The 26,616-nt window shown below is 44.7% G+C and overlaps 1 protein-coding gene across 1 annotated transcript; it reads right to left on the bottom strand.

Moving 5' to 3' along the window:
- Positions 1-769: 769 nt before the first annotated feature.
- LOC112445693 (ATP-binding cassette subfamily C member 4-like) lies at positions 770-25,406 on the bottom strand. Its single transcript, XM_059884477.1, has 5 exons — positions 24,827-25,406; positions 17,705-17,815; positions 17,038-17,158; positions 1,479-1,724; positions 770-787 (listed from the first exon to the last, which is right to left on the bottom strand). Exons 1-5 carry the CDS (start codon positions 25,207-25,209, stop codon positions 770-772), a joined length of 879 nt encoding a protein of 292 aa, XP_059740460.1. The 5' UTR covers positions 25,210-25,406.
- Positions 25,407-26,616: the final 1,210 nt, after the last annotated feature.

Consider the following 26,616-nt stretch of genomic DNA (forward strand, 5'->3'; position numbering starts at 1 on the left):
AGATGCAGTTTGATCCCTAAGTTGGGAGATCCTCTAGAGGAGGAAATGCAACCCACTCCAGTTTCTTGCCTGGAGAATCCCATGGAAAGAGGAGCCTGAGGCTAAGTCCTTGGGATCACAAGGAATCAGACACAACTGAGATACTGAGTACAAATGCCACAAGTTTTCCTCTAACAAGGAGCAGTCATGGTATATCAGAAAGTGATTAAAAGTATAACATACAAGGAATTTCCATTCTGCATAAGTTGCAACTATTGAAAACAGAAAATTGATATTATACTCCATATGAAAAGTAACAGCAAACCAAAGAACAATTTTCCAGTAATTTTCTCTCAAAAAAAAAAAAATAGAAAGCAAATAGTAAATAACAAAAACTGTGAAACAAAACCCCAAAGTACATATAGAGAATAAGAATACACATATTAAATACGACTCTTGCAAGCTTCCAGAACACATAGAGGCAGAAGTGATTACAGCCCTCAAAGGTAAACTGAGTAAATCCGTCTCCTCCACACACAAGGAAAGGTTAGAGAAAAGAGTCATTTAACAGGACAGCTAATCAGAGCATTTGTAATCTGTGAATATTTCCATTTCTGCATTTGGTAAAACTGGCTGAGGCAAACAGGCAAAAGATTTTCCGACTACCAGAAGATTAGTGTCCTACATATGCTCAATGCTCCGTTCCAAGTATTATCTCCAAATCAAATAGTTGGGTGAATCCCAAGGAAAAGTCCAATTTCAGAAGACTCTGTTTGTCTTGGAGAGTCCCTCAGAGAGGCAAGGACGCCTGTGGCGGGGACACAGAATGGTGGCAGCATTCCCAGACTAACCCCACACGTGTACACAGGTGTGAGCACACACCACCAAGAATTTCTCTCACCTGCACATTCCCGATTCTCACCTTCAACTAATAAAGAGAAAACAACTGAGAAAATATTATTATCAACCACGCTGCAGCTGCTGCTAAGTCGCTTCATCTGTCCAACTTTGTCCGACCCGATAGATGGCAGCCCACCAGGCTGGCTGGGATTCTCCAGAAGAACACTGGAGTGGGTTGCCATTTCCTTCTCAAATGCATGTGAAGTGAAAAATGAAAGTGAAGTCGCTCAGTCATGTCTGTATCTTAGCGGACCCCAAAGACTGCAGCCTACCAGGCTCCCTGTCCATGGGATTTTCCATGCAAGATACTGGAGTGGGTGCCATTGACTTATTCTGTCAACCATGAAACTAACCAAATTAAAAATGTTCTTGATATAAGTTAGTTCAGTTCAGTTGCTAAGTCGCTGTCGACTCTTTGGACCCCATGAATTGCAGCACGCCAGGCCTCCCTGTCCATCACCCAACTCCTGGAGTTCATTCAGACTGCACGTTCCATCGAGTCAGTATGCCATCCAGTTTCTATCTCTGTCATCCCTTTCTCCTCCTCCCCAATCCTGACCTTCCCTAAATGTCCCTGATGCTTCAGGAGAGGTACACACATGGTACCGAGCGACACTCACCTTGCGGTAGATCATATGGCACACGGCTACTCTCAGCCTCATCCCCACGCGCTGCATGTGGTAGAAGCACAAGTGGTGCAGAACGGCCCACAGGAGCACACAGGCGCTCAGCCCTGCCGCGTAGCCGCAGGCTTCATGCAAAGCGGCAGAATCGGTGGGATCGTAGTTTTCAACGTAACTAATCATTTTCCCCAAAAATATGGGCTGAACGACTCTGGTGCCTTCCTAAAAGGAAAAAAAGGCTTAATTAGAAATGTCAGTTTTTCTTAATACAAGATTTACTTTTAGCATTAGCAGGTTAAAAATACATTTTGACAAAATGCTACATTCATGGCTAATTTAAAAGAAAAATATGCAGATCCACTATCTCCTATAAGACAAGCAGGCAACAGTTTAACCTTACGGCAAAATTTTACATTAAAAGATAGTAAAGCCTTAGTACTTTATGCCTAATACACTGTGGATACTCAGTATAAATATCACAACCAGTGCTTTAGAAGTCATTTGGCACAATACAAGTGAGCCTTAAGATGAATAAAGAAAAAGGTGGCAGAAGAAGAGGAAGAAATCTGCTTCCATATGAATTAGCCTGCTGGCAGCCTGCCCCTGTCCCCTGTCCTCTCAATGACCCAGCCCAAGAGAAAGTCAACCTGGTTCACATACGGGAGACACACTTTCATCACCTTCTTCAGGAATCTTTATGAACTGATAGCCTGGCACAAACACCCACTCCTTTCCATCCCAAACTCCACATGTCTGTAGATTAAGAGAAAGGAAACCAGCTTCAGTTGGAAGACCACAAAGAAATCAGTCTTGGCAGCTCTGCAGGCTCTCAGCTCCTGAGAGCACTGCCTCACTATATCTCTACCCTCTAGAAGTCAGAATGTTCCTTGGAGTAAAAAATTAAACATGGTGGAGACCAAGCTAAAAAATGATGTCTTCCGTAGTTCTCCATCCACCATCCACTGCAAGTGGTTTGGAAGAAATGTTCCCAATCCTCCCTTCCCCAAGGCTAAACCAATTGACACAAGGTGCACTGAGGCTTCCACTCTGAGTAAGACTTAAGGAAGCAAGTTTCTTTCTCAAAGAAAAAGGCAAAGAAACAGCAACACCTACCTACCCTGCCAAACAGCCACTTCACCCCACAACTTACTTCCTCTCTCTAGTCACCCCTTGAAGGTCTCCTTTTCCCCAGGTTCCCTTCCTTTACCATCAAGGAAAACCACTCAATGAATGAAAACCACTCACCTAACGTAAACATCTCCAGCCTCAACATCATTTCCTATACAAACTTCATAAAAGACAAAATGTTAAAAGTTGGAAAGTCTTTCAGGAACAGGGCTTTTTCTTTTTGGCAATCCCACCTTACTAACACAGACAGGATAAGCAACTGACAGGTTTGCTTTGAGAGCTCTCTTCTAACTGTCTGAAGCTGAGGAAGCCACATACAAGAGGAAGGGAAGGGGAATCCATAACACCAAACAACAAAAAAAACTAAGCATTTTCTTAGCCAACTAGTGCCTGATCAGGATATTTATCAAAAGATGTCCCCATGCCTCATATGGATGTCTCATTAAACCTCAGTATTCCTGTCTTGTTCTACACACATGCACACACACATGCACACACACACGTTCACAGGCTGCACCAACTGCCTCTCCTTCCATGAAGGCAGGGAAATTTTCATCTACTATAGAGAATAAAGAGAACACTATTTAGCTGAAGAAGTATAAGTAAGATGATCAGACAGCAGCAAAACAATCAGTTCTGATACATTTCCACTGTCTCCTGTCATCCATCCCAAGAGGCATAGAGACCTCTTGGAAGAGTCCCTCATACAGCAGATTGTCAAACACACTGTTTATAGAGTTTCCTGATATGGAAATGGGGAGGCCACACAGATAAGCAAAAATGTCAAACTGTACACCTGGGCAGTCCCAGCCCAGGTGTCGCCAAGGGCAGTCCAGTGCTGCAGCCACAAACCACCAGAAGCCCAGCAGGAATATCTGCCATCCCCAAATTTCCTGAAATTTATGATTCTTTTTGGGAATCACTGTTGCCTTTTACTCAGCTCTCCATTTGAGCCTAACATCCTTGTAATTACAGGAGAAATAAGTAACATCACTCACCAAAGAGAATATGGTTAAGTGCAACAAATCCAGCAAAAAAAAGTAAATAAAGGCAGATCACTACCACCTAAACATATCTGGTTTTTTTCTTCACTGATAAACAATATTTAATAACCCAGTTGTGGGACTTCCCTGGTGGTCCGGTGGCTAAGATTCCACACTCCCAATGCAACAGACCAGGGTTAGATCCCTGGTCGGGGAACTAGATCCCACATGTGGCAACTAAGACCCAGCACAGACAAATAAATAAATATTTTTTAAAAAGTTTATAAAAAGCCTCATTAAGGTTTAATGCCAGTTTAGGGCCCATATCTTAAACTTATCTGCCAATTCTTTTTTTTTTTTTTTTCCTGATAACGATTTTTCTTTCTTTGGAATAGAAATTTTCAAAAGATAATAAAGGTTTTCAGTCATGACCTGTTACTTTGATCTGATATAATTTGGGAGGAAAGTCATTTGTTATTCTTAAGCACTATTTTGGGACTTCCTCCAATGGCTCAATGATAAGGAATTCATCTCAATGCAGGAGACACAGGAGATGCAGGTTTGATCCCTAAGTTGGGGAGATCCTCTAGAGGAGGAAATGGCAACCCACTCCAGTATTCTTGCCTGGAGAATCCCATGGAAAGAGGAGCCTGACAGGCTATAGTCCTTGGGATCACAAGGAATCAGACACAACTGAGATACTGAGTACAAATGCACAAGTTTTCCTCTAACAAGGAGCAGTCATGGTAATTCAGAAAAGTGATGAAAAGTATAACATACAAGGAATTTCCATTCTGGCATAAGTTGCAACTATTGAAAACAGAAAATTGATATTATACTCCATATGAAAAGTAACAGCAAACAAAGAACAATTTTCCAGTAATTTCTCTCAAAAAAAAAAAAAATAGAAAGCAAAATAGTAAATAACACAAAACTGTGAAAACAAAACCCCAAAGTACATATAGAGAATAAGAATACACATATTAAATACGACTCTTGCAAGCTTCCAGAACACATAGGGCAGAAGTGATTACAGCCCTCAAAGGTAAACTGAGTAAATCCGTCTCCTCCACACACAAGGAAAGGTTAGAGACAAAGAGTCATTTAACAGGACAGCTATCAGAGGCATTTGTAATCTGTGAATATTTCCATTTCTGGCATTTGGTAAAACTGGCTGAGGCAAATCAGGCAAAAGATTTTCCGACTACCAGAAGATTAGCTCCTACATATGCTCAATGCTCCGTTCCAAGTATTATCTCCAAATCAAATAGTGGGGTGAATCCCAAGGAAAAGTCCAATTTCAGAAGACTCTGTTTGTCTTGGAGAGTCCCTCAGAGAGGCAAGGAGCGCCTGTGGCTGGGGACACAGACATTGGTGGCAGCATTCCCAGAACCTAACCCCACCACGTGTACACAGGTGTGAGCACACACCACCAAGGAATTCTCTCACCTGCACATTCCCGATTCTCACCTTCAACTAATAAAAGAGAAAACAACTGAGAAAATATTTATTATCAACCACGCTGCAGCTGCTGCTAAGTCGCTTCAGTCATGTCCAACTTTGTCCGACCCGATAGATGGCAGCCCACCAGGCTGGCTGGGATTCTCCAGAGAAGAACACTGGAGTGGGTTGCCATTTCCTTCTCAAATGCATGAAAGTGAAAAATGAAAGTGAAGTCGCTCAGTCATGTCTGATTCTTAGCGACCCCAAAGACTGCAGCCTACCAGGCTCCTCTGTCCATGGGATTTTCCATGCAAGAGTACTGGAGTGGGGTGCCATTGACTTATTCTGTCAACCATGAAACTAACCAAATTAAAATGTTCTTGATAAGTAGTTCAGTTCAGTTGCTAAGTCGTGTCTGACTCTTTGCGACCCCATGAATTGCAGCACGCCAGGCCTCCCTGTCCATCACCAACTCCTGGAGTTCATTCAGATGCACGTCCATCGAGTCAGTGATGCCATCCAGGTTTCTCATCCTCTGTCATCCCTTTCTCCTCCTGCCACCAATCCTGCCCAGCATCAGTGTCTTTTCCAATGAGCAAACTCTTTGCGTGAGGTGGCCAAAGTACTGGAGTTTCAGCTTTAGCATCATTCCCCACAAAGAAATCCCAGGGCTGATCTCCTTCAGAACAGACTGATTGGATCTCCTTGCAGTCCAAGGGACTCTCAAGACTCTTCTCCAACACCACAGTTCAAAAGCATCAATTCTTCAGTGCTCAGCTTTCTTCACAGTCCAACTCTCACATCCATACATGAACACTGGAAAAACCATAGCCTTGACTAGATGGGCCTTTGTTGGCAAAGTAATGTCTCTGCTTTTCAATATGCTATCTAGGTTGCTCATAACTTTTCTCCCAAGGAGTAAGAGTCTTTTAATTTCATGGCTGCAGTCAGAATCTGCAGTGATTTTGGAGCCCCCCAAAATAAAGTCTGACACTGTTTCCACTGTTTCCCCATCTATTTCCCATGAAGCGATGGGACCAGATGCCATGATCTTCGTTTTCTGAATGTTGAGCTTTAAGCCAACTTTTTCACTCTCCTCTTTCACTTTCATCAAGAGGCTTTTGAGTTCCTCTTCACTTTCTGCCATAAGGGTGGTGTCATCTGCATATCTGAGGTTATTGATAATTCTGGCAATCTTGATTACAGCTTGTGCTTCTTCCAGCCCAGTGTTTCTCATGATGCACTCTGCATATAAGGTAAATAAGCAGGGTGACAATATACAACCTTGACATACTCCTTTTCCTATTTGGAGCCAGTCTATTGTTCCATGTCCAGTTCTGTTACTTTCTGACCGGCATATAGGTTTCTCAAGAGGTAGGTCAGGTGGTCTGGTATTCCCATCTCTTTCAGAATTCTCCACAGTTTATTGTGATCCACACAGTCAAAGGCTTTGGCATAGTCAATAAAGCAGAAATAGATGTTTTACTTGAAATCTCTTGCTTTTTTCATGATCCAGCGGATGTTGGCCATTTGATCTTTGGTTCCTCTGCCTTTTCTAAAACCAGCTTGAACATCTGGAAGTTCATTGTTCATGTATTGCTTAAGCCTGGCTTGAAGAATTTTGAGCATTACTTTACGAGCATGTGAGATGAGTGCAATTGTGAGGTAGTTTGAGCATTCTTTGGCATTGCCTTTCTTTGGTATTGGAAGGAAAACTGACCTTTTCCAGTCCTATGGCCACTGCTGAGTTTTCCAAATTTGCTGGCATATTGAGTGCAGCACTTTCACAGCATCATCTTTTAGGATTTGAAATAGCTCAACTGGAATTCCATCACCTCCACTAGCTTTGTTTGTAGTGATGCTTTCTAAGTCCCACTTGACTTCACATTCCAGGATGTCTGGCTCTAGGTCAGTGATCACACCATAGTGCTTATCTTGGTCATGAAGATCTTTTTTGTACAGTTCTTCTGTGTATTCCTGCCACCTCTTCTTAATATCTTCTACTTCTGTTAGGTCCATACCATTTCTGTCCTTTATCGAGCCCATCTTTGCATGAAATGTTCCCTTGGTATCTCTAATTTTCTTGAAGAGATCTCTAGTCTTTCCCATTCTGTTGTTTGCCTCTATTTCTTTGCATTGATAGCTGAGGAAGTCTTTCTTATCTCCTCTTGCTATTCTTTGGAACTCTGCACTCAAATGCTTATATCTTTCCTTTTCTCCTTTGCTTTTCACTTCTCTTCTTTTCACAGCTATTTGTAAGGCCTCCTCAGACAGCCATTTTGCTTTTTCGCATTATTTTTCCATGGGGATGGTCTTGATCACTGTCTCTTGTACAATGTCACGAACCTCTGTCCATATTTTTCTGTCTATCAGATCTAGGCCCTTAAATCTATTTCTCACTTCCACTGTATAATCATAAGGGATTTGATTTAGGTCATACCTGTATGGTCTTGTGGTTTTGCCTACTTTCTTCAATATAAGTCTGAATTTGGCAATAAGGAGTTCATGATCTGAGCAACAGTCAGCTCCCAGTCTTGTTTTTGGTGACTCTATAGAGCTTCTCCATCTTTGGCTGCAAAGAATATAATCAATCTGATTTCCATGTTGACCATCTGATGATGTCCATGTGTAGAGTCTTCTCTTGTGTTTTTGGAAGAGAGTGTTTTCTATGACCAGTGCATTTTCTTGGCAAAACTGTATTAGTCTTTGCCCTGCTTCATTCCTTATTCCAAGGCCAAATTTGCCTGTTATTCCAGGTGTTTTTTGACTTCCTACTTTTGCATTCCAGTCCCCTATAATGAAAAGGACATCTTTTTTGGATGTTAATTCTAAAAGGTCTTGTTGGTCTTCGTAGAACCGTTCAACTTCAGCTTCTTCAGCATTATGGTTGGGGCATAGACTTGGATTATTGTGATATTGAATGGTTTGCCTTGGAAATGAACAGAGATCATTCTGTCATTTTTGAGACTGCATCCAAGTACTGCATTTCAGATTCTTTTGTTGACCATGATGGCTACTCCATTTCTTCTGAGGGATTCCTGCCCACAGTAGTAGATATAATGGTCATCTGAGTTAAGTTCACCCATTCCAGTCCATTTTAGTTCGCTGATTCCTAGAATGTCAATGTTCACTCTTGCCATCCCCTGTTTGACCACTTCCAATTTGCCTTGATTCATGGACCTAACATTCCAGGTTTCTATGCAATATTGCTCTTTACAGCATTGGATCTTGCTTCTATCACCAGTCACATCCACAATAAGTTATGATTTTTGCTTTGGCTCCAACCCTTCATTCTTTCTGCAATTATTTCTCCACTGATCTCCAGTAGTATATTGGGCACCTACTGACCTGGGGAGGTCCTCTTTCAGTATCCTATCATTTTGCCTTTTCATACTGTTCATGGGGTTCTCAAGGCAAGAATACTGAAGTGGTTTGCCATTCCCTTCTCCAGTGGACCACATTCTGTCAGACCTCTCCACCATGACCTGCCCGTCTTGGGTGGCCCCATGGGCATGGTTTAGTTTCATTGAGTTAGACAAGGCTGTGTAATTAGATTGACTAGTTTTCTGTGATTATGGTTTCAGTGTGTCTGCCCTCTGATGCCCTCTTGCAACACCTACCATCTTACTTGGGTTTCCCTTATCTTGGACGTGGGATATCTCTTCACAGCTGCTCCAGTAAAGTGCAGCCACTGCTCCTTACCTTGGACGAGGGGTATCTCCTGACCACTGCCCCTCCTGACCTTGAACATGGAATAGCTCCTCTAGGCCCTCCTGTGCCCATGCAGCCGCTGCTCCTTGGTCGGGGGGTTGCTCCTCCCAGCCGCCACCCCTGGCCTCGTGCATGGGGTAGCTCCTCTCGGCTGCTCCTGCGCTGTCGCAGCCTGGCACTCTTGGCTGCCGCCCCTGACCTCAGACGCAGGGTAGCATCCCCTTGATAGGCAGGAACAAGGTCAAACACTGCCCCTTTAAACCCTTCCCCTTTGACATCAATCTATAACCACATTTATATTCTTTCCACAAACCAATTGAGCATATAGTTTTATTCTCTCACAGGAATTCTTCACAAATCTGAAATCATAAAGGATCTTTAAAAGAACTGAATTTAATACCACCACATCCATTATGCAGGATTATCTGAGAGTCTGAGTCTCTGAGGCAGACTTTTTTATTTGGGGCATACAATGTGGCATGCAGAATCTTAGTTCCCTGACCAGGGATCAAAAACCTTGGCATCTACTATGGAAAATAGTGTGGAGATTCCTTACAAAAAACTGGAAATAGAATTGCCATATGACCCACCAATACCACTGCTGTGTATATACACTGAGGAAGCCAGAATTGGAAGAGACACATGTACCTCCAATGTGCATTACAGCACTGTTTACAATAGCTAGACATGGAAGCAACCTAGATGTCTATTGGCAGATGAATGGATAAGGAAGTTGTGGTATATATACACAACGGAATATTACTCAGCTATAAAAAAGAATGTGTTTGTGTCAGTTCTAATGAGGTGGATGAAACTGGAGCCTATTATACAGAATGAAGTAAGTCAGAAAGAGAAATACCAGTACAGTATATTAATGCATATATATGGAATTTAGAAAGACAGTAACAACAACCCTATATGCAAGACAGCAAAAGATATACAGATGTAAAGAAGAGACTTTTGGACTATGTGGGAGAAGGAGAGGGCAGGACGATATGAGAGCATAGCATTGAAACATATATATTACCATATGTAAAACAGATGACCAGTGCAAGTTTGATGCATGAAGCAGAGCACTCAAAGCTGGTGCTCTGGACAAGCTAGAGTGATGGGGTAGGGAGGCAGATAGGAGGGGTAGGAGGGGGGTTCTGGATGGGGGAACACATGTACACCCACAGCTGATTCATGTCGATGTTTGGCAAAACCACCACAATATTGTAAAGTAGTTAGTCTCCAATTTAAATAAATAGTTTAAAAAAAAAAAAAAAAAAAAACCCTGGCATCTGCACTGGGGACATGGAGTCTTAACCAGTAAACTGCCAAGGAAGCTCGAGATAGACATTTATTGGTAGAGTCCTTGGTATTCAGCCTCATGAAAGCACCTGACATTGGGCCCCACCTTTTGCTTCTTAGGGTAACTTCTTGCAGGGTTAGCTTAGATGCTAAAACTTCTGAGTGGGTAGAATTCCTTCTCCACCTTAATGTACTTGAAACATTCCTCACACAACTTCCCCATATCTCATTCATGGGGACAAAAACACAAAAATAGAAACAAGCTATCAAAGTTTTACCAAATGCTTGACTGAGACATATAAGCAGAAAAGAATGGGCCTGTAGGAAAAAACCAATAGACAGAATCTTTAGAACTGGGTGAAAGGTGACAAAAGGTACAGTTGAGAAAAATCCAAAGATAAGGAGGAAAAGCAGTGAACCTGCGGAAATCATAACCATCAGGATTCCAGACATACTAGCCTTCACTCGTCTCTTACACACTGGTCTTCATCCTGACCACACCTTAGCATCACCTGGGAGGGGATTGGTGTACTCTGACACCCAAGACCCAGCCTCCAGAAACTGGTTTAGGTTCAACTGATTAGGGTGGAGAAGGTTCTCCCTGTAGATTCTGGATGCGGAAACTAACCGCATGTATCTGCTAACCTCCACTCTCACACTGTCATGGCATCTGAGCCTGGAATGGCTGCAGACCTAATCTGCAGGAATTACAAGGAATTACAATGATCACAAAGACTTTTTACCAGAGTTCCATTGCACATTTCATGCTTCCAGAAAAGTCCAGAGATTACAGTATTAAAATTGAAAATGTTCATTCTGCACAGTTGGAAAAATAAAATGTTCAGAAAAAAACTATATTTAAGAAACATTAATAAAAAGATGAGTCAAAATTAGCCTGGAAAGTTATCTCTAAAAGGAGAAGGAGAATTAGAATAGAGATAACAATGATATCAGACTTCTTTAAGTAACCTTTTCTTGATTTTGGAATCATGAAAACATTATACAGAATTATGATTATAAAATTACTAAATTTTTAAAAAGCAATTCCTAAAATTTTACAGTAAAATTATATAAAAGTACCTAAATATATACACCCATTCTGTTGGTTTGCAGAGCCATACAAAAAAGAACTATCAAAAGTGATTTGAAACAAAATAATTTAAAAACACATTCTCTGCGTGATACACCCAAATGAACACAGTATGAACTCCAAAAGAAAATAAAAAATATTAGATTGCTTTCAGAAGTCACTTTATAAGCTACAACAAATGAATAATTATGTTGATATTGAGAATTGGGCTTAGACATTGGACAAAGAGAATAGATGATGGGGGGAAAGAGACATGCAAGCACAATTAACAACAAACTGTGGAAAATTCTGAAAGAGATGGGAATACCAGACCACCTGACCTGTCTCTTGAGAAACCCATACACAGGTCAGGAAGCAACAGTTATAACTGGACATGGAAGAACAGACTGTTTCCAAATAGGAAAAGGAGAACGTCAAGGCTATATATTGTCATCCTGCTTATTTAACTTTTATGCAGAGTACATCATGAGAAATGCTGGGCTGGACGAAGCACAAGCTGAAATCAAGATTTCCGGGAGAAACATCAATAACCTCAGATATGCAGATGACATAACCCTTATGGCAGAAAATGAAGAACAACTAAAGAGCGTCTTGATGAAAGTTAAAGAGGAGAGTGAAAAAGTTTGCTTAAAGCTCAACATTCAGACAAAGATCATGGCATCTGGTCCCATCACTTCATGGGAAATAGTTGGGGAAACAGTGGAAACAGTGTCAGATTTTATTTTTGGGGGGCTCCAAAATCACTGCAGATGGTGACTGCAGCCATGAAATTAAAAGATGCTTATTTGGAAAGAAGGTTATGTCCAACTTAGAAGGCATATTAAAAAGCAGAGACAACAAAGGTCCATCTAGTCAAGGCTATGGTTTTGCCAGTAGTCATGTATGGATGTGAGAGTTGGACTGTGAAGAAAGCTGAGTGCTGAATAATTGATGCTTTTGAACTGTGGTGTTGGAGAAGACTCTAGAGAGTCCCTTGGACTGCAAGGAGATCCAACCAGTCCATTGTGAAGGAGATCAGTCCTAGGTGTTCTTTGGAAGTACTGATGCTGAAGCTGAAACTCCAGTACTTTGGCCACCTCATGCGAAGGGTTGACTCATTGGAAAAGACTGATGCTGGGAGGGATTGGGGGCAGGAGGAGAAGGGGATGACAGAGGATGAGATGGCTGGATGGCATCACCGACTTGATGGACATGAGTTTGGGTGAACTCTGGGAGTTGGTGATAGACAGGGAGGCCTCACATGCTGCAGTTCATGGGGTCGCAAAAAGTCGGACACAACTGAGCGACTGAACTGAACTGAAGATTTTATGGTGACAGTTGGTAACTAAAATTACTATGTACTATATCAAATATTAAATCACTAATGATGTATACCAGAAACTAATAAAACTTTGTAAGCCAATCATACGTCAATTAAAAAAATTCTTTTAATTTTGCAATAAAAACTTACATATACTTAGAAAAAGAAAAGAAAATGGATTGAAAAGCATCACCCTCATTTGTAATTCAAGGTTATCATGGTGGGTATTACTGACACCGAAGGGCTAACACTATGCTTTCAGGAACCAGCAGGGCGCACAGCAGGTCTGCTCTGCAGGTCCCCGTCCACTTGGCTCAAGGCCCCCTCCTCCTCTCCCTTGCTGTGTGGTCCTCAGTGGTTGCTCTCGGCCCACAGTATCTTTGCCACCAGCAGCCACTCCTCAGCCTCCTGGGTTGAGCAAAGTAAGGGACACATGGAAGAAAGGATTGGGAAATAAATGCAAAGACCACTCAGCTCCTGGGGAACCAGCTGTGAGTTGAGGCATAAAGCCCACTGTGGGACACAGAGGATTCTGTTTACTTCCTGCCCATCAGCTGAGCTCCAAAGTGAAGATTTACACAAACATATGCTTCCCAACCTCCACCTGGACCAGAGACCATCAGTAAAAGTGGCCTCAGACAAAGGCCAAGTGGCCAGACAAGACCAAGCCACTTTTTAGGGTCCTGGGAAGAGGACATAACTCCCAGCCACTCCTCCCCTCTCAGAGGAAGGGACTGGGTGAACCCACTCTGGCTCTCTGAGGTCACCCCACTTACACACCAGCAGGTAGAGACCTCACCTCTCAGAGAGAACTGCTGATGACCTGGGGAGGTGGTCTCTGTGACTCAGGCCCAGGCAGAGGCTTCAGGCTCCTCCTCTCCACCCTGAGGGCCCCAGGCAGGCAGAGACCTGTTCTCTCCACCCTCAGTACCCGTGGAGGTGCACACAGGGGCCGGGGTGCTGGGAGCTCTCTGGCTGTTCTGTTCTCATTAGGGGTGATCGGCAAGTGCTCCACAGCCAGGTACTTGTTTCTCTGAGGAGTAGAGATACTCCTCACTTCTCATAGGACAGAGGTTTTCGAATCTCAAAATCCTGAAACCTAAAAGCTTTACCCTGGACTGGCGTCATCCTGTTTTTTCCCACTGGTGCCGCCAGGAGTACCTGGGAGGCCCTACTCGTGCTGTGGGTGGAAGGAGCACACTGCTTGGGACCATGGATGATCCACGGGGCATGCTGTGCACCCAAGGAATTGAAAGAGGGCTGGAGGTCAGCAAGGAAACACGTTTGTGTTTTACAGACTTCTGGGTTGAGTTTACATTTTCCACTGTCTAAAATACAAAGACCAACAAGCAGTACAGATAGATCACAACATGGGAAGTTGCTTCATAAAATCAGTTATTTAACTAAGTAGTACTGCTACTAGTGCCAGTAGTACTACTACACAGATGAGCCCCTACATTCAAGGTCCTCTACTCCCCACTTCTCCACCATGACCACCCAAATCCAGTCTCCTAAAAGAGAGGCTGGAGCTCTATCACTTGCACCTTATGCAGCCCCTAGGGACCTTTATGGACCCTCAGGTGGCTCAGATGGTAAACAGTCTGCCTCTAATTCAGGAAACCTGGGTTTGACACCTGGGTCAAGAGGGATGGTATGGGGAGGGAGGAGGGAGGAGGGTTCAGGATAGGGAACACATGTATACCTGTGACGGATTCATTTTGATATTTGGCAAAACTAATACAATTATGTAAAGTTTAAAAATAAAATTAAATTAAAAAAAAAAAAAAGAAGATCCCCTGGAGAAGCAACCCACTCCAGTATTCTTGCCTGGAGAATTCCATGGGCAGAGGAGCCTGGCAGGCTACAGTCCATGGGGTAGTAAAGAGTCGGACACGACTGAGCAACTAACACTTTCACTTTCAGTAGGATGTATTCCAGGGGCTGGACAACTTTGAAACCAACACTCCCAGCACCACAGTGGGGCAGATTCGCTCTCAGGAAGAACTCTAGATCCTGCAGCCTCTCCCTCTAAGTCTGCTTCTCCCATGAGCTGCCGTAGCCAAGAACCAAAGCTCATATTAGGATGGAATCCATCCAAGGCTTAGCGACCCCACCCAAGGAGCCAACAGCCCAGGACAGCAAGAAAAACCAGCAGCTCAGTTCAAACCCAGCCACATGGGCTATGCTTTGAGACCCACTTGACTTTAAGCTTCTTTAGCATCCATAACAAAGAGAAACTAGAGAACCAGGGACAGCAGAGAAAGACCTGCTCCAGGATATGATCAGACATTAAACCTGGAGACCACTCATCCAACCAGGCACCTGGCATGAGCCACAGGCAGACACCAAGGCCCCAGGGTTTCCTGATAAACAGAATTCATGAGAGCGCTGCTGTGTGAGGTCAGGAAGTCCTGTACAAACAGGCCACACCAGCATGCCAACTGTGTATTTCAAACAGACTTACTGTGACTATGTGGAAATTCCATGACTGAGACAGCTGCACACAGGACAAAGAAGGGCTGGGGCAGCCTGATGGGCTCCTGCTCCCTCTCCCACCCCCTGCTCTTCACAAGGCACTGCAGTACCGAGGTGGTCAGTGCCCTCTCAAAGGCGGCACCCTGCCCCATATACCTGTCCCACCCTCTGGCACAATGCCCAATCTACTTCTATCATCAACGAGAATTCCATCCCCCAGGACCATCCAGTCACCTGGGAGCTGACAGATTCTCTCTCTTTCCAGTTGTGTGGGGTGGACTTCACCTGCCCAGCTGCCCACTGCCTGCAGTGCCCTTCAGCACAGCACAGCCTTTAAACAAGAGCCATGCCACCCACCTGTAAACCACCTGGCCCACCCACCTCACCCCCAACACGATGGACTGAGGACAGCTCACCACCTTCTCCACCTAAAACACCCCTTTTACAGCAGCTGCATCTTCCATCCCTCCTGCCCTCACACACTCACACGCAGCCCGTGTCCCTAAGGCAGTGCTAAGGGACCACAGAGAGCACGAGCCACCCAGGGGGGCCTGCAGCAGACCCCCAGCAGGCTCAGCCAGAACAGGGGGCTGATGGCACTGTGTCCCCAGGTGGACTGTCCTCTGGGGGATCTTGACCCAGGATCTTCAGGGTCATGGAGGTTACTGAGTTCATAGCTTTCTGTCTTTAGTTTTCCCTGCACATCCCCTCCTCCACCCTCTGCCAATGCCAGGCTACCAGGATCCCCCTTCAACCAGCAAACCACCCCCACAGCCAGGACGGAAACCAGCATGGAGGGTGCACAGAATTCATGGTGAAGGTGAAGCTCCTCCCATGTAGGGGTCTGGCCTGGATGACCTGGCCTATGGGGAGGGGGCACCCTAGGGAAGGGTGTGCCAGGGACACCCCAGGGAAGAGCTCTTGGATGCTCTGGCAGCTCCAGCCCAGATGCAAGGCCCCAGGTTCTGTTCCACAGGAACAGGATGATCCTTTCTTAGAAAGCATTTATCAGATGTGACCTGGAAAAGTCAACAATTACTTGCTGAGCACCTGTAAAATGTCTTACATTATTCTGGACTCGACTCCAAGTTTGAGTGAGTAATAGTTGCTCAGTCGTGTTCAACTCTTTGCGATCCCCTGAACTGGAGCATGCCGGGATCCTCTGTTCATGGAATTCTTCAGGAAAAAATACTGGAGTGGGTTGCCATTTCCTTCTCCAGGGTATCTTCCTGACCCAGGGACTGAACATGGATCTCCTGCATTGCAGGCAGATTCTTCTGAGCACCAGGGAAGCTTACTATTAAGAGACATTTCTAAGTATAAGGACAGGTCAATTTAAAAAAGTATCAGAAGATATGTGTTTGACTTTATCTTACAATCTATAGGCAATACATTAGAATATGTAATGAATCCATACACCTTTTCCAAAGGAATATCCGAGACAGAAGCAGCAATAAAGTTATAAATGACAGTCATCAATCAGATGAAATAATTATGATGAAGCTTGTCTCTCTCAAAGAGATGGGGAGTGGGCAAGTGGTCAGGAAAGAAATATAATGTGCTTTTAACTTTGTATGAAAAATAATGTTCAGTTCCATGTTGCTGAACATAGTTCTATTGTTGCCACATAAATCCTCTACTTCAAATTACTGTCCGAATGCTTTATTAAAACTCTGCTTCTGGCCTTTGTTTTGGAATCTGTTACATTTGTTGCCATCTTCTCATCTCTGACCTCTGAAGTTTACTTCCTCCAAACCACAGGACACATATTCCCTGAGGTTGTAAGATATTCTTTTGGTCCAGGATCACTCAGCATTTATACTGAGCACCAAGAAAATCCTAACATGGTATAAAATATCTTTCCTTTCCAGTGCTATCTTTCCATTACACTATGTGTTAATCATTAAAAGAAAAATAGTAATCCCCAGAGGTCAAGTCTTTTAAGCACCTGTCTGTTCTAAAGAGAAATGCAACCGCTGATCTACATCATGATTCCTAGATGAGATTTACTCTTGGACCTTAAACCACTGTCCTCTCCCCGCCTCAGTCCATCCATCTGAGGACTGACTCGCATACACTGAAATGCAAAGCACTGTATGGAAAAGCTTTTACCTCAAGAAATGTTAACATTCCCAAAACTAAATAGGATTTCCCGTAACACTTTACGATTGTTTTCATTAAAGAAGGCTCCCATGCATCTTTCTGGGCTCTCAACACTTCTTGATCCCAGTACCTGCGAAGAGAGACAAAGCACAGTGAGGAACAGCCCTGCCGCAGGAAAACAGGGGAGGGACAGAGCAGAGGACAAGCCTTCACTACAGGGCGCTCCGTGGCTGCCCATAGATGCTGGCTAACTGCTCGCAGGGCTCCTGAAAGATGAGCGGTGCAGACACTGAAGCACCAGGAAAAGCACCAGACCAGGTCTTCAGAGAAAAGTCCCAGATTCTAGAAACAAGTTCCTGCTAAGCTTTGCTGAACTCACAGGTCATGAGCAGCTCAGAAGGGCAGACACTGTCCTCCAGGGACCCCACCTCTTGGGACAGAGCTAGGTCTCCAGGGCCATGGCTGTGGGCTCCCTCCACGTCCACTCACACAGGGAACACAGGCTCCCCCAACCTCCAAAGTGGGCTAAGCCTGAGGTCAGTGTGAAGAGCTGAGGGTTCAGTGTCAGTGAAGGAGGCTCAGAAGACCCCAGAGGAAGGCAAAGCTCTGGCCACACCTTTAGCCACACGTGGAAATTCTCACTCTCCCTCCCCTTCTCCCTCCTGCCTGTGCTCACCCTTGCAGCTCTTCTCCGAGGTGCTGGGAGCGATCTTCTGGAAGCACTGAGTACATATCATTTGCTTCTAATTTCCGTTTGTGACCAATTTTAAACAAGGGGTTTAGCCACCTGTTAAAAATTAAAAGGAAAGTGACATATATAGAAATTACACATCTTTGTCTAATTATTATCCTACATTCATGGATATTGCTTTTAAAAAAACTACATTTTAAATATATAAAGAGGTAGGGAGAAAATTAGACATATGCTTACAAACATATAAACACACATATTAGGGTGTCGGTAAGTCACTCTGGTGGAGAAGGCAATGGCACCCCACTCCAGTACTCTTGCCTGGAAAATCCCATGGACGGAGGAGCCTGGAAGACTGCAGTCCATGGGGTCGCTGAGGGTCAGACATGACTGAGTGACTTCACTTTCACTTTTCACTTTCATGCATTGGAGAAGGAAATGGCAACCCACTCCAGTGATCTTGCCTGGAGAATCCCAGGGATGGGGGAGCCTGGTGGCCTGCTGTCTATGGGGTCGCACAGAGTCAGACACGACTGAAGTGACTTAGCAGCAAGTCACTCTGGCTTACACACAATATAACTTAACTAAAATACCCTGTTTGTGTTCTACTGAACATACATTGTACATCTACTTTAATTATTAAGAAAAATACATTTAGAAATCAAAATACAGTTCCCTTGGTTCGGGAGCACAGAATAGAGCTGAATGGCCATTGTGGATAAGGCTTTAGATGCGTTCCTGTACTACCAAGCACTTAAATTTTCTGAACTGTATCAGACTTAAGGATTTTGCTGTTGTTGTTTAGTGGCTAAATCGTGTCTGACGGGTTTTGTGGTCCCATGGATTGCGGCCTTCCAGGCTCCTCTGTCCATGAGATTTCCCAGGCAAGGATACTGGAGTGGATTGCCATTTCCTCCTCCAGAGGATCTTCTTGGCTCAGGGATCGAACCTGTGTCTCCTGCAATGGCAGGTGGATTCTTTACCACTGAGCCACCAGGGAAGCCCACCAGACTCAAGAATGCCTCCAGTCATATTCACATAAGATGCAAGCTTGTGGTGTCAAGACCTCCTTGAAAATGAAAGTGAAGTCGCTCAGTCATGTCCAACTCTTTGCAACCCCGTGGACTTTAGCCTCTGTCCATGTGATTCTCCAGGCAAGAATACTGGAGTGGGTTGCCATTTTCTTCTCCAGGGAATCTTCCCAAGTCAGGGATCAAACCCAGGTCTCCCGCATTGTAGACAGATGCTTTAACCTCTGAGCCACCAGGGAAGCACGACCCAAGACCTCCTTAGTTCAACTAATAACACAAACGAAATTTTGCAGGGGATCACGTTACAATACAATACACTGAGTCCAACAGGCTCTGGACCCTGACCTCCTTACAGCCCTGTCAGACTCCCCTCACATAAGCCTCTTTCTGACCCTGACCTTCTGAAGATGTCCTAAAGATAAGTAACATCTTTCCAACTAAACTTCATATGTTGATTTTTCTTATCATCCTCCCTATAATTAAAGCAGAAATTGCTAGACAGTGTAAGACTTCTTTTAATTTCAATTTTTAATTCCTTTTTTAATTCAATTTTTCTCTTCTCAAGTAGGCATCTCACTCTTTGTTCCAATTTCCAGTCATTCAGAGGAATGCCTCCCTGGTCTGGAAGGTCATAAAGCATTCAGACCCAGGACAAGACAATCATTAACTGCTGTCCAGTTTATCAAGGGGGGAAAAAAAAAAAACAACCCTAACTCCAAGAAGACCATTAGCTCTTAAAACATACATTTGGTCCCTAAATTATGGTCTGGGGTCTTGAGAAAGGGTCGAGGGATGGCGTTGCAATGTCTAGAGAAACTGAGAAACTGGGGGATCCAAGAAAGCCATAAAATTGACAAACTGGACATTGTGACGTTTAAATTAATTGGTCAAAAATGGCGTATATTAAAGTCATGAGTCAACCAAAAATGTACAGGTCAATACTACTAAAGATATAAAACTACTATAATCCTTGCCTTTTGGGGGCTCTTCACCCCCTCTCAGTGTCTATGCTGAGGACTTTGTATCTCTGTCTTCTAAAATAAACTTTGCCTGTGTGTTTCTGAGTTCCCGGAATTCATTCTTTGGCTCTGTGAATAGAACTCAGGTTTCACGTTTCATTATCACTTCCTGGCAGATTAATTTCTTTTCAAATGTAACATGAGACTTTCATAAGGGCTGAAATTTTACTGACTGTGGGGTCTGCCCGGAGAAGGCAATGGCACCCCACTCCAGTACTCTTGCCTGGAGAATCCCATGGACAGAGGAGCCTGGTAGGCTGCAGTCCATGGGGTCGCTAGGAGTCAGACACGACTGAGTGACTTCACTTTCACTTTTCACTTTCATGCATTGGAGAAGGAAATGGTAACCCACTCCAGTGTTCTTGCCTGGAGAATCCCAGGGACGGGGGAGCCTGGTGGGCTGCTCCCTATGGGGTCGCACAGAGTCGGACACGACTGAAGCGACTTAGCAGCAGCAGCAGTGGGGTCTGCCACCTTCAGTCTCGGTCAGAGAATAAATATACCCCCTATACTTCCAGGAAACTCCACTAACAGCTGACAACATCACCAACCTACAGTTCAGTTCCTTTACACCCATGCTTCTGCTCAGGGATATCAAGGTTACACCCATTGCCACCCCACCCCAGCAAAGGTGTATATGTTAGTCAAATCACTGTTTTCTTGGGGCCCAACCAATCTTTCTGACGAGCCCTCCACCTCCAGGCATGGCTGACTCTAGATACAGACCATGCCCAAGGGCTCTGGGAACAGGATCATACCAGACCTGGAGGGGTCTGGTCTATAGAGGCAGTATCCTGGATGGAAGGGCACCACCATTAGTCTAAACATGACTCAAGAAAACCCAAAGACAGTGCACCCCTGAGGGGCCCCGAGGCCCCTGGGGCAAGGACCACCCACGTTGGGCCATTAACTGTCTCCAAGATAACTCTACTAGTGGATACTGGGCTATATAAGGTGCACAGCCCGATCCAGGTCACATTCAGATTTTAATTACACTCACCCCACCTCCCATCTAAATGGAGCCATTCATCTAGTCAGGAGGCAGCTGGACTGGACTGGTAATGGAAGGAGTTGTCGCCCTTGTAGCATCCTTGGTGAGCCTAGCACGAGAAGCAATTTATAAAGCCAACATTATTTTAAATAAAAGCACCTGAACATTGGCCTGGGCAACTAAAGAACCCAGCTCTAACTTTAGAAAGATGACATCTTCTCTGGGCTTCTGGTCCACATGACACTTGACCACTGCATAGCTCCTGTTTACTTGCTGGCTGATCAAGGAGGAGTTTCTGCCCTTGCAACTATTTCCTGTTGTTTCTATGTTAACATGAGTGGTCAAATACATGCAACCTGACTGTTAGAGAAGGCTGCTTGCAGACAGAGAAGGACGAATATCATATGATATCGCTTATATGTGGAATGTAAGTAAAGGCTATAAATGAACTCTTTAAAAAATAGACTTAGAGTCACAGATGTAGGGAAAAAAAAAAAAAAAAAAAACCTATGGTTACCAGGGGGTGAGAGGAGGGATAAATTGGGACACTGGGATTGACATATACACACTATAACATATAAAACATATAACTAAGTAGGAACTACTTGTACAGCACAGAGAACTCTATTCTATACTCTGTAATGGCCTACATAGGAAAAGAACCTAAAAAATAGTGTGTATATGTATGTATACATGCATATGTATAACAGATTCACCTTGCTGTACAGCAGAAACTAACACAACATTGGAAATCTACTATACTCCAATAAAAATTCAATGAAGAGAAAGTCACTTGATCAAATACTCAGAACAAGAAGGGCCCTGACTGAACAAACTTGAGACATTATCAAAAGGGCAATCTCAGCTTCCTGGGTTTCTGCCATTCTTAGGACCCCTTACAATTATTCTCCTTCTCCTGCTCTTTGGTCTGTGTATCCGCAACTGCATCATTCGTTTTATCTGGTCTTTACCCAGGTGTGAGAAATTGGGATTTCAGGCAGGTGACAATCATATTTATTTTAGCTATCCACTCTAGTATTCTTGCCTGGAGAATCCCATGGAGAGAAGAGCCTGGTAGGCTACAGTCCGTGGGGTCACAAAGAGTTGGACACAGCTGAGTGACTAACTCTTTCACTTGCACTTCCTGCTTTTGTCTGAGTCTCCAGCTCAAAGGAGGAAGTTACAGAGAAAATAAAAACTGGTTAGAACTGTTACTGCTGCTGCTAAGTCACTTCAGTCGTGTCCGATTCTGTGCGACCCCATAGATGGCAGCCCACCAGGATCCCCCATCCCTGGGATTCTCCAGGCAAGAACACTGGAGTGGGTTGCCATTTCCTTCTCCAATGCATGAAAGTGAAGTGAAAGTGAAGTCGCTCAGTCATGTCCGACTCTTAGCAACCCCATGGACTGCAGCCTACCAGGCTCCTCCACCCATGGAATTCTCCAGGCAAGAGTACTGGAGTGGGTTGCCATTGCCTTCTCCAGTTAGAACTAGCTAGGCCCAAAATTGGAGAAGGAAATGGCAACCCACTGCAGTACTCTTGCCTGGGGATTCCACAGACAGAGGACCTGGTGGGCTACATTCCATGGGATCGCAAAGAGTTGGCCACAACTGTGTGACTAACTTTCAATTTCAGGCCCAAAATGGGGAAAAACCTAACCTCCCCTAGACCCTGAGCCTCATTTATGCATTCACTGTAATGTATTAGTATGCTAAATGGCATACTCACCCATGCCGTGACAGCTGACAATGGTCATGACAACAACCCACACAAGGACTAAAAATGAGTATTGCCTCAATTTTAGGTCCAAACCACACCCTTGTTCTCAGATAAGTCATGAATATTCCTCCCTCGCTTGATTCAATTTCCTTGCTTTTACCTTGACCCAAATTGTGTTGAGAAGTTGATTTTTAAACTAAGCTCTCGCTTCTCCATTCTTTGATCATTGAATAAAATTTGTGCTGTTCCAGTCTCACCATCAATTTAGTTATTGGCTGTGGGAATCTGAGTGGAAAAACAACCTCTTCAGCCAAGATAAGGAATCTTAGCCTGGGCTCAGAGCCCAGCACAAGGCGGGAGAGCAATTTGGTGACATCAGTTACATATACAAGGAACACCGTCTTCAGAGCCAGACTGCTTGACTTGGGATCCTGCTCCATTACTTACTGGCTGTGTGGCGGTAAGCGACTTACTCAACCTCTCTGCTTCAGTGCCTTCAAGTATAAAATAAGAGGTAATAGTGCCTTTCCCTCCAGCAGGAAAACTGGAAATGGGTGCCTACTCAAATCAATGAAAAGTCCTCACCTTCCCATTTCCAGGCACACACATTTTGAAAACTCACAAACAGAAGGTGTTTGGAAAGTTCCTTGCCCTGCCTGAAGTTAAGAATTTTTTCCTACTTTATTATTATTTACAGTAACCACACCCATATTCCTTCTTCTAGGCTCCTCTTTCCTTAAGGGCCACCAAATGGCCAAGAGATGAAGCTACACACACTAAATACACCACCATCAAAACAAGCATAGGAGCTCCCAATCCCTGGAGGTCCCCCGGGCTGTCCCATAAAAGAAGGAAATACTAGAAATTTGGGAAATATAAATGGGTTAGGGTCCAGAAATAAAACAACTAGTAATCATCCAAGTGTGATTAAAGCCCAAAGGTTCAGGACCACATAGTCAGTGGCCCAGCTACCACATGGAACACTTCAGTTAAGAGCTGCAACTCTCTGAGCTGTTTTTCATCTGTGTGTTTCCTCTGGGCTCAGGGACCCTTCAGTGGTTTCAGGACCAAATGATTCCTGGGCAGGACCACCTGCGTCAAGACCACGCACTGCTTCTCTGAAGGCTAGAGATTGGGAAAGACCTCACAGGTTTCAGGGACCCTATCCCCAGAGTGATCCTCAAAGGTGGAAGTGGAGATATCCACAATAAGGAAAGGGGCTGATCAAATAAATCCTCCAGTCCTGACTGTGTGTCCCAGGCAAAAGCAAAAGGTGTTCAAGAATAGTGTTCCCAATCATTAAATTAAAAAACCTTTCATTTTTTTACCCACGTGAAATTTGCCACAACTAGGAACCAGGTCATACAGTGAGAGCCACACAGTGAGAAAGGGAGAGGGAAAGAAATACATGGTCATAGACATGGGGGCGGAGGCAACCCAGTGGAGCTGGAACACACTGTCGCACAGGGCATGTGGGAAAAGGTGGGGACATTACTGAAAGATGGCAAAGAAGGTGGAGCACTGAAGAACTTATGCCTTCGAACTGTGGTGCTGGAGAAGACTTCTGAGAGTCCGTTGCTCAGCAAGGAGATCAAACCAGTCAATCTGAAAGGAAATCAACCCTGAATGTTCTTTGGAAGGACTGATGCTGAAGCTGAAACTCCAGTATTTTGGTCATCTGATGCAAACAGATGACTCACTGGAAAAGGGTCTGATGCTGGGAAAGATTAAGGGCAAGAGAGGTGGGTGTCAGAGAATGAGTTTTATAGATGACATCACAGATGCAATGGACATGAACTTGGGTAAACTCCGGAGACGGTGAGGGACAGAGACCGGCAGGCAGTGCTGCCATCATGGGGTTGCAAAGAGTTGGACAGGACTGAACGACTGAACAACAACATAGTCCAAGGCACTAATTAGATAAAGGAAGCTGTTCATAAGCTGCTTGCTTGGGGCTGGGGACAGGGGTAGAGGGTGGGGGTATGACGCTTCAGTTCAGAACTGGGAATTCCTGAACAGTTCAGGGGAAGCCTGTAAGAGTAGAGGCGGGTGTTCAGTGCATTTTCCCTCTGGGCTGTGATTCCCCCTAGGCAGCCTTCCAGCTTCCTGTTTTCTGGCTCTGGAGGGGCTGCCAGCGGCAAGGCACGGAGACGCTGTATCTCCGCCACCAGGTCACCGGGTCCCCTCCCCACCCCTGCTCCCCACTTCCTTGACCAGTCGTGCTGCGCCTTCCCAGGGTGCAGAGGGGGAGCAGGACAGCATTGGGAGGGTCCACACTTGTTTCCGAAAGGCGCAGGAGCGGAGGGCACCTTGACTACTGCGTATCACGGCCGGGGAGCGCTCACCAGAAGAACAGGCGCGAGCAGAGGTTCGCTTTCTGCAGCGGGTTGGGCTTCACCTTCGGGTACAGCGGCGGCATAGTGCCGGCCCGGGCGGGCGTGGAGCGGCGCTGCGCTGCTCTGCCCGCGGTGAGACTCCCGCTGCTCCTGGAGGCGACCGCGGGGATGTTGGAGACCAGTCCGCCTTCAGGGTCTGCTGGGCGGGCCCTGAGAACCACAGGCTTCTGGGGGTGGAGCACCCACCGCCCGCCAGGTCTACGCCTCCAGGGAATGCGCAACCTCCCGGGTGGCCTCCGGGTCACCGGGTCTGCGCTGCTGTTATGGCCGTGGGAGAAGTAGAGCCCTGTGTGGGGCTGCAGGACGAAGAGGCTGTCAGGCCATAGTTTCATTGTCTAAGTCAATGAAACTATGAGCCATGCCAGGTAGGGCCACCCAAGATGGATGGGTCATGGTGGAGAGTTCTGACAAAACATGGTCCACTGGAGAAGCGAATGGCAAACCACTTCAGTATTCTTGCCTTGAGAACCCCATGAACAGTATGAATAGCTCATGTGCCACAACAAACAGTAGCCCCCACTCACCACAACTAGAGAAAACCCAGGCAGCAACAGCAAAAATGGTATTGAAAGCTTTGAACAATGACCAAAATGGGAGATCTTAAAAAATGCTGGATGCTGAGAGTGTACTGATGAAAGCAACAAGGAAGTTGTGAGGTATTCTGGCAAAGAAGCTATTAGGCTCTGCCGGCCATTCCCATTCCTTCATTTCTCTTTCATGGCAAAACGTGTTGTGTATCACCTGTCAACTCAGAATCAGCCCACTGTATATTGACTTATCTTTACTGCACTGACAGCTAATACCTTTTTTGGACTCAACTGTAGGATCTTTCTGGATTCTTACTTTGTAGTAGGTTTTGCTGGATTCTGCCTGGTGATGGTATTTTACTATTGACCAGAGTCTACCACACAGAGGAATCAAGATCAAAGTGATAGTTGTTTTTTTGGGGGGAGGGGGGAGGGGAGGGGTTTGTTTGTTTTACTCCCTGCAGTGGGTTTCTCTGGATTCTGGGTGGTGACAATATTTTATTTTACTATTTACAACAATCTACAAGATGGAGGATCCATGGTAAGGTGATAGCTTTAGAAAAGAAGCAACTGGGAAAGAGCAACTGGCTTTTGGTTCAAAGCTGGTACTTTTGGTCCGAGAGCATGAGGTGCCACCTCTTCAAACGAGCTGATCTGTAAGAATACATTTAACTCCATGCCATGTAGCCACACAAAGTTCAGAATCAAATTATGTGGTATAGCTTGCTTGTATCCCATGATAGACACCACTCTGTCTAAATTGAGACCAAATTCTGGACTAAAAGTTTTGATACCTTTATGTGTATGTCATTTATTGTTTTGCAACAGCCAAGAGACTTAAGTTTCTACTCATTACTCAAAACAGCCTGGGAGCCTATTTCTAGCACACATCTAGATGTCCTGTTGGGTCATAACCTTTACTCTGCTAACCTCAAACCACTTTTCTTACTTCAAAATTTAGAATTTCACCCGGCAACTGATTACCAAGTATTGTCATCCATTTCTATCAGTCAACTTGTTCAGTTTCCATAAAACAATCATCTCTGTATCATAATGGCCTTTCTTTGTAGATCCATTTAGGTGTTTTATTACATTTTCCTCCACTGCTTAAAAAAATAGAAGATGGAAAGAATCGATATGCTAATATTAACAACAATTATTGTAAATATGGAGAGAGCATGGAATGAAAGAAAGGAGGTGGCACTTCAGTCT

The sequence above is a fragment of the Bos taurus genome, unplaced genomic scaffold (genome assembly GCF_002263795.3).
Source record: "Bos taurus isolate L1 Dominette 01449 registration number 42190680 breed Hereford unplaced genomic scaffold, ARS-UCD2.0 Leftover_ScbfJmS_264, whole genome shotgun sequence".
In the NCBI taxonomy this organism is placed as follows: Eukaryota; Metazoa; Chordata; class Mammalia; order Artiodactyla; family Bovidae; genus Bos; species Bos taurus.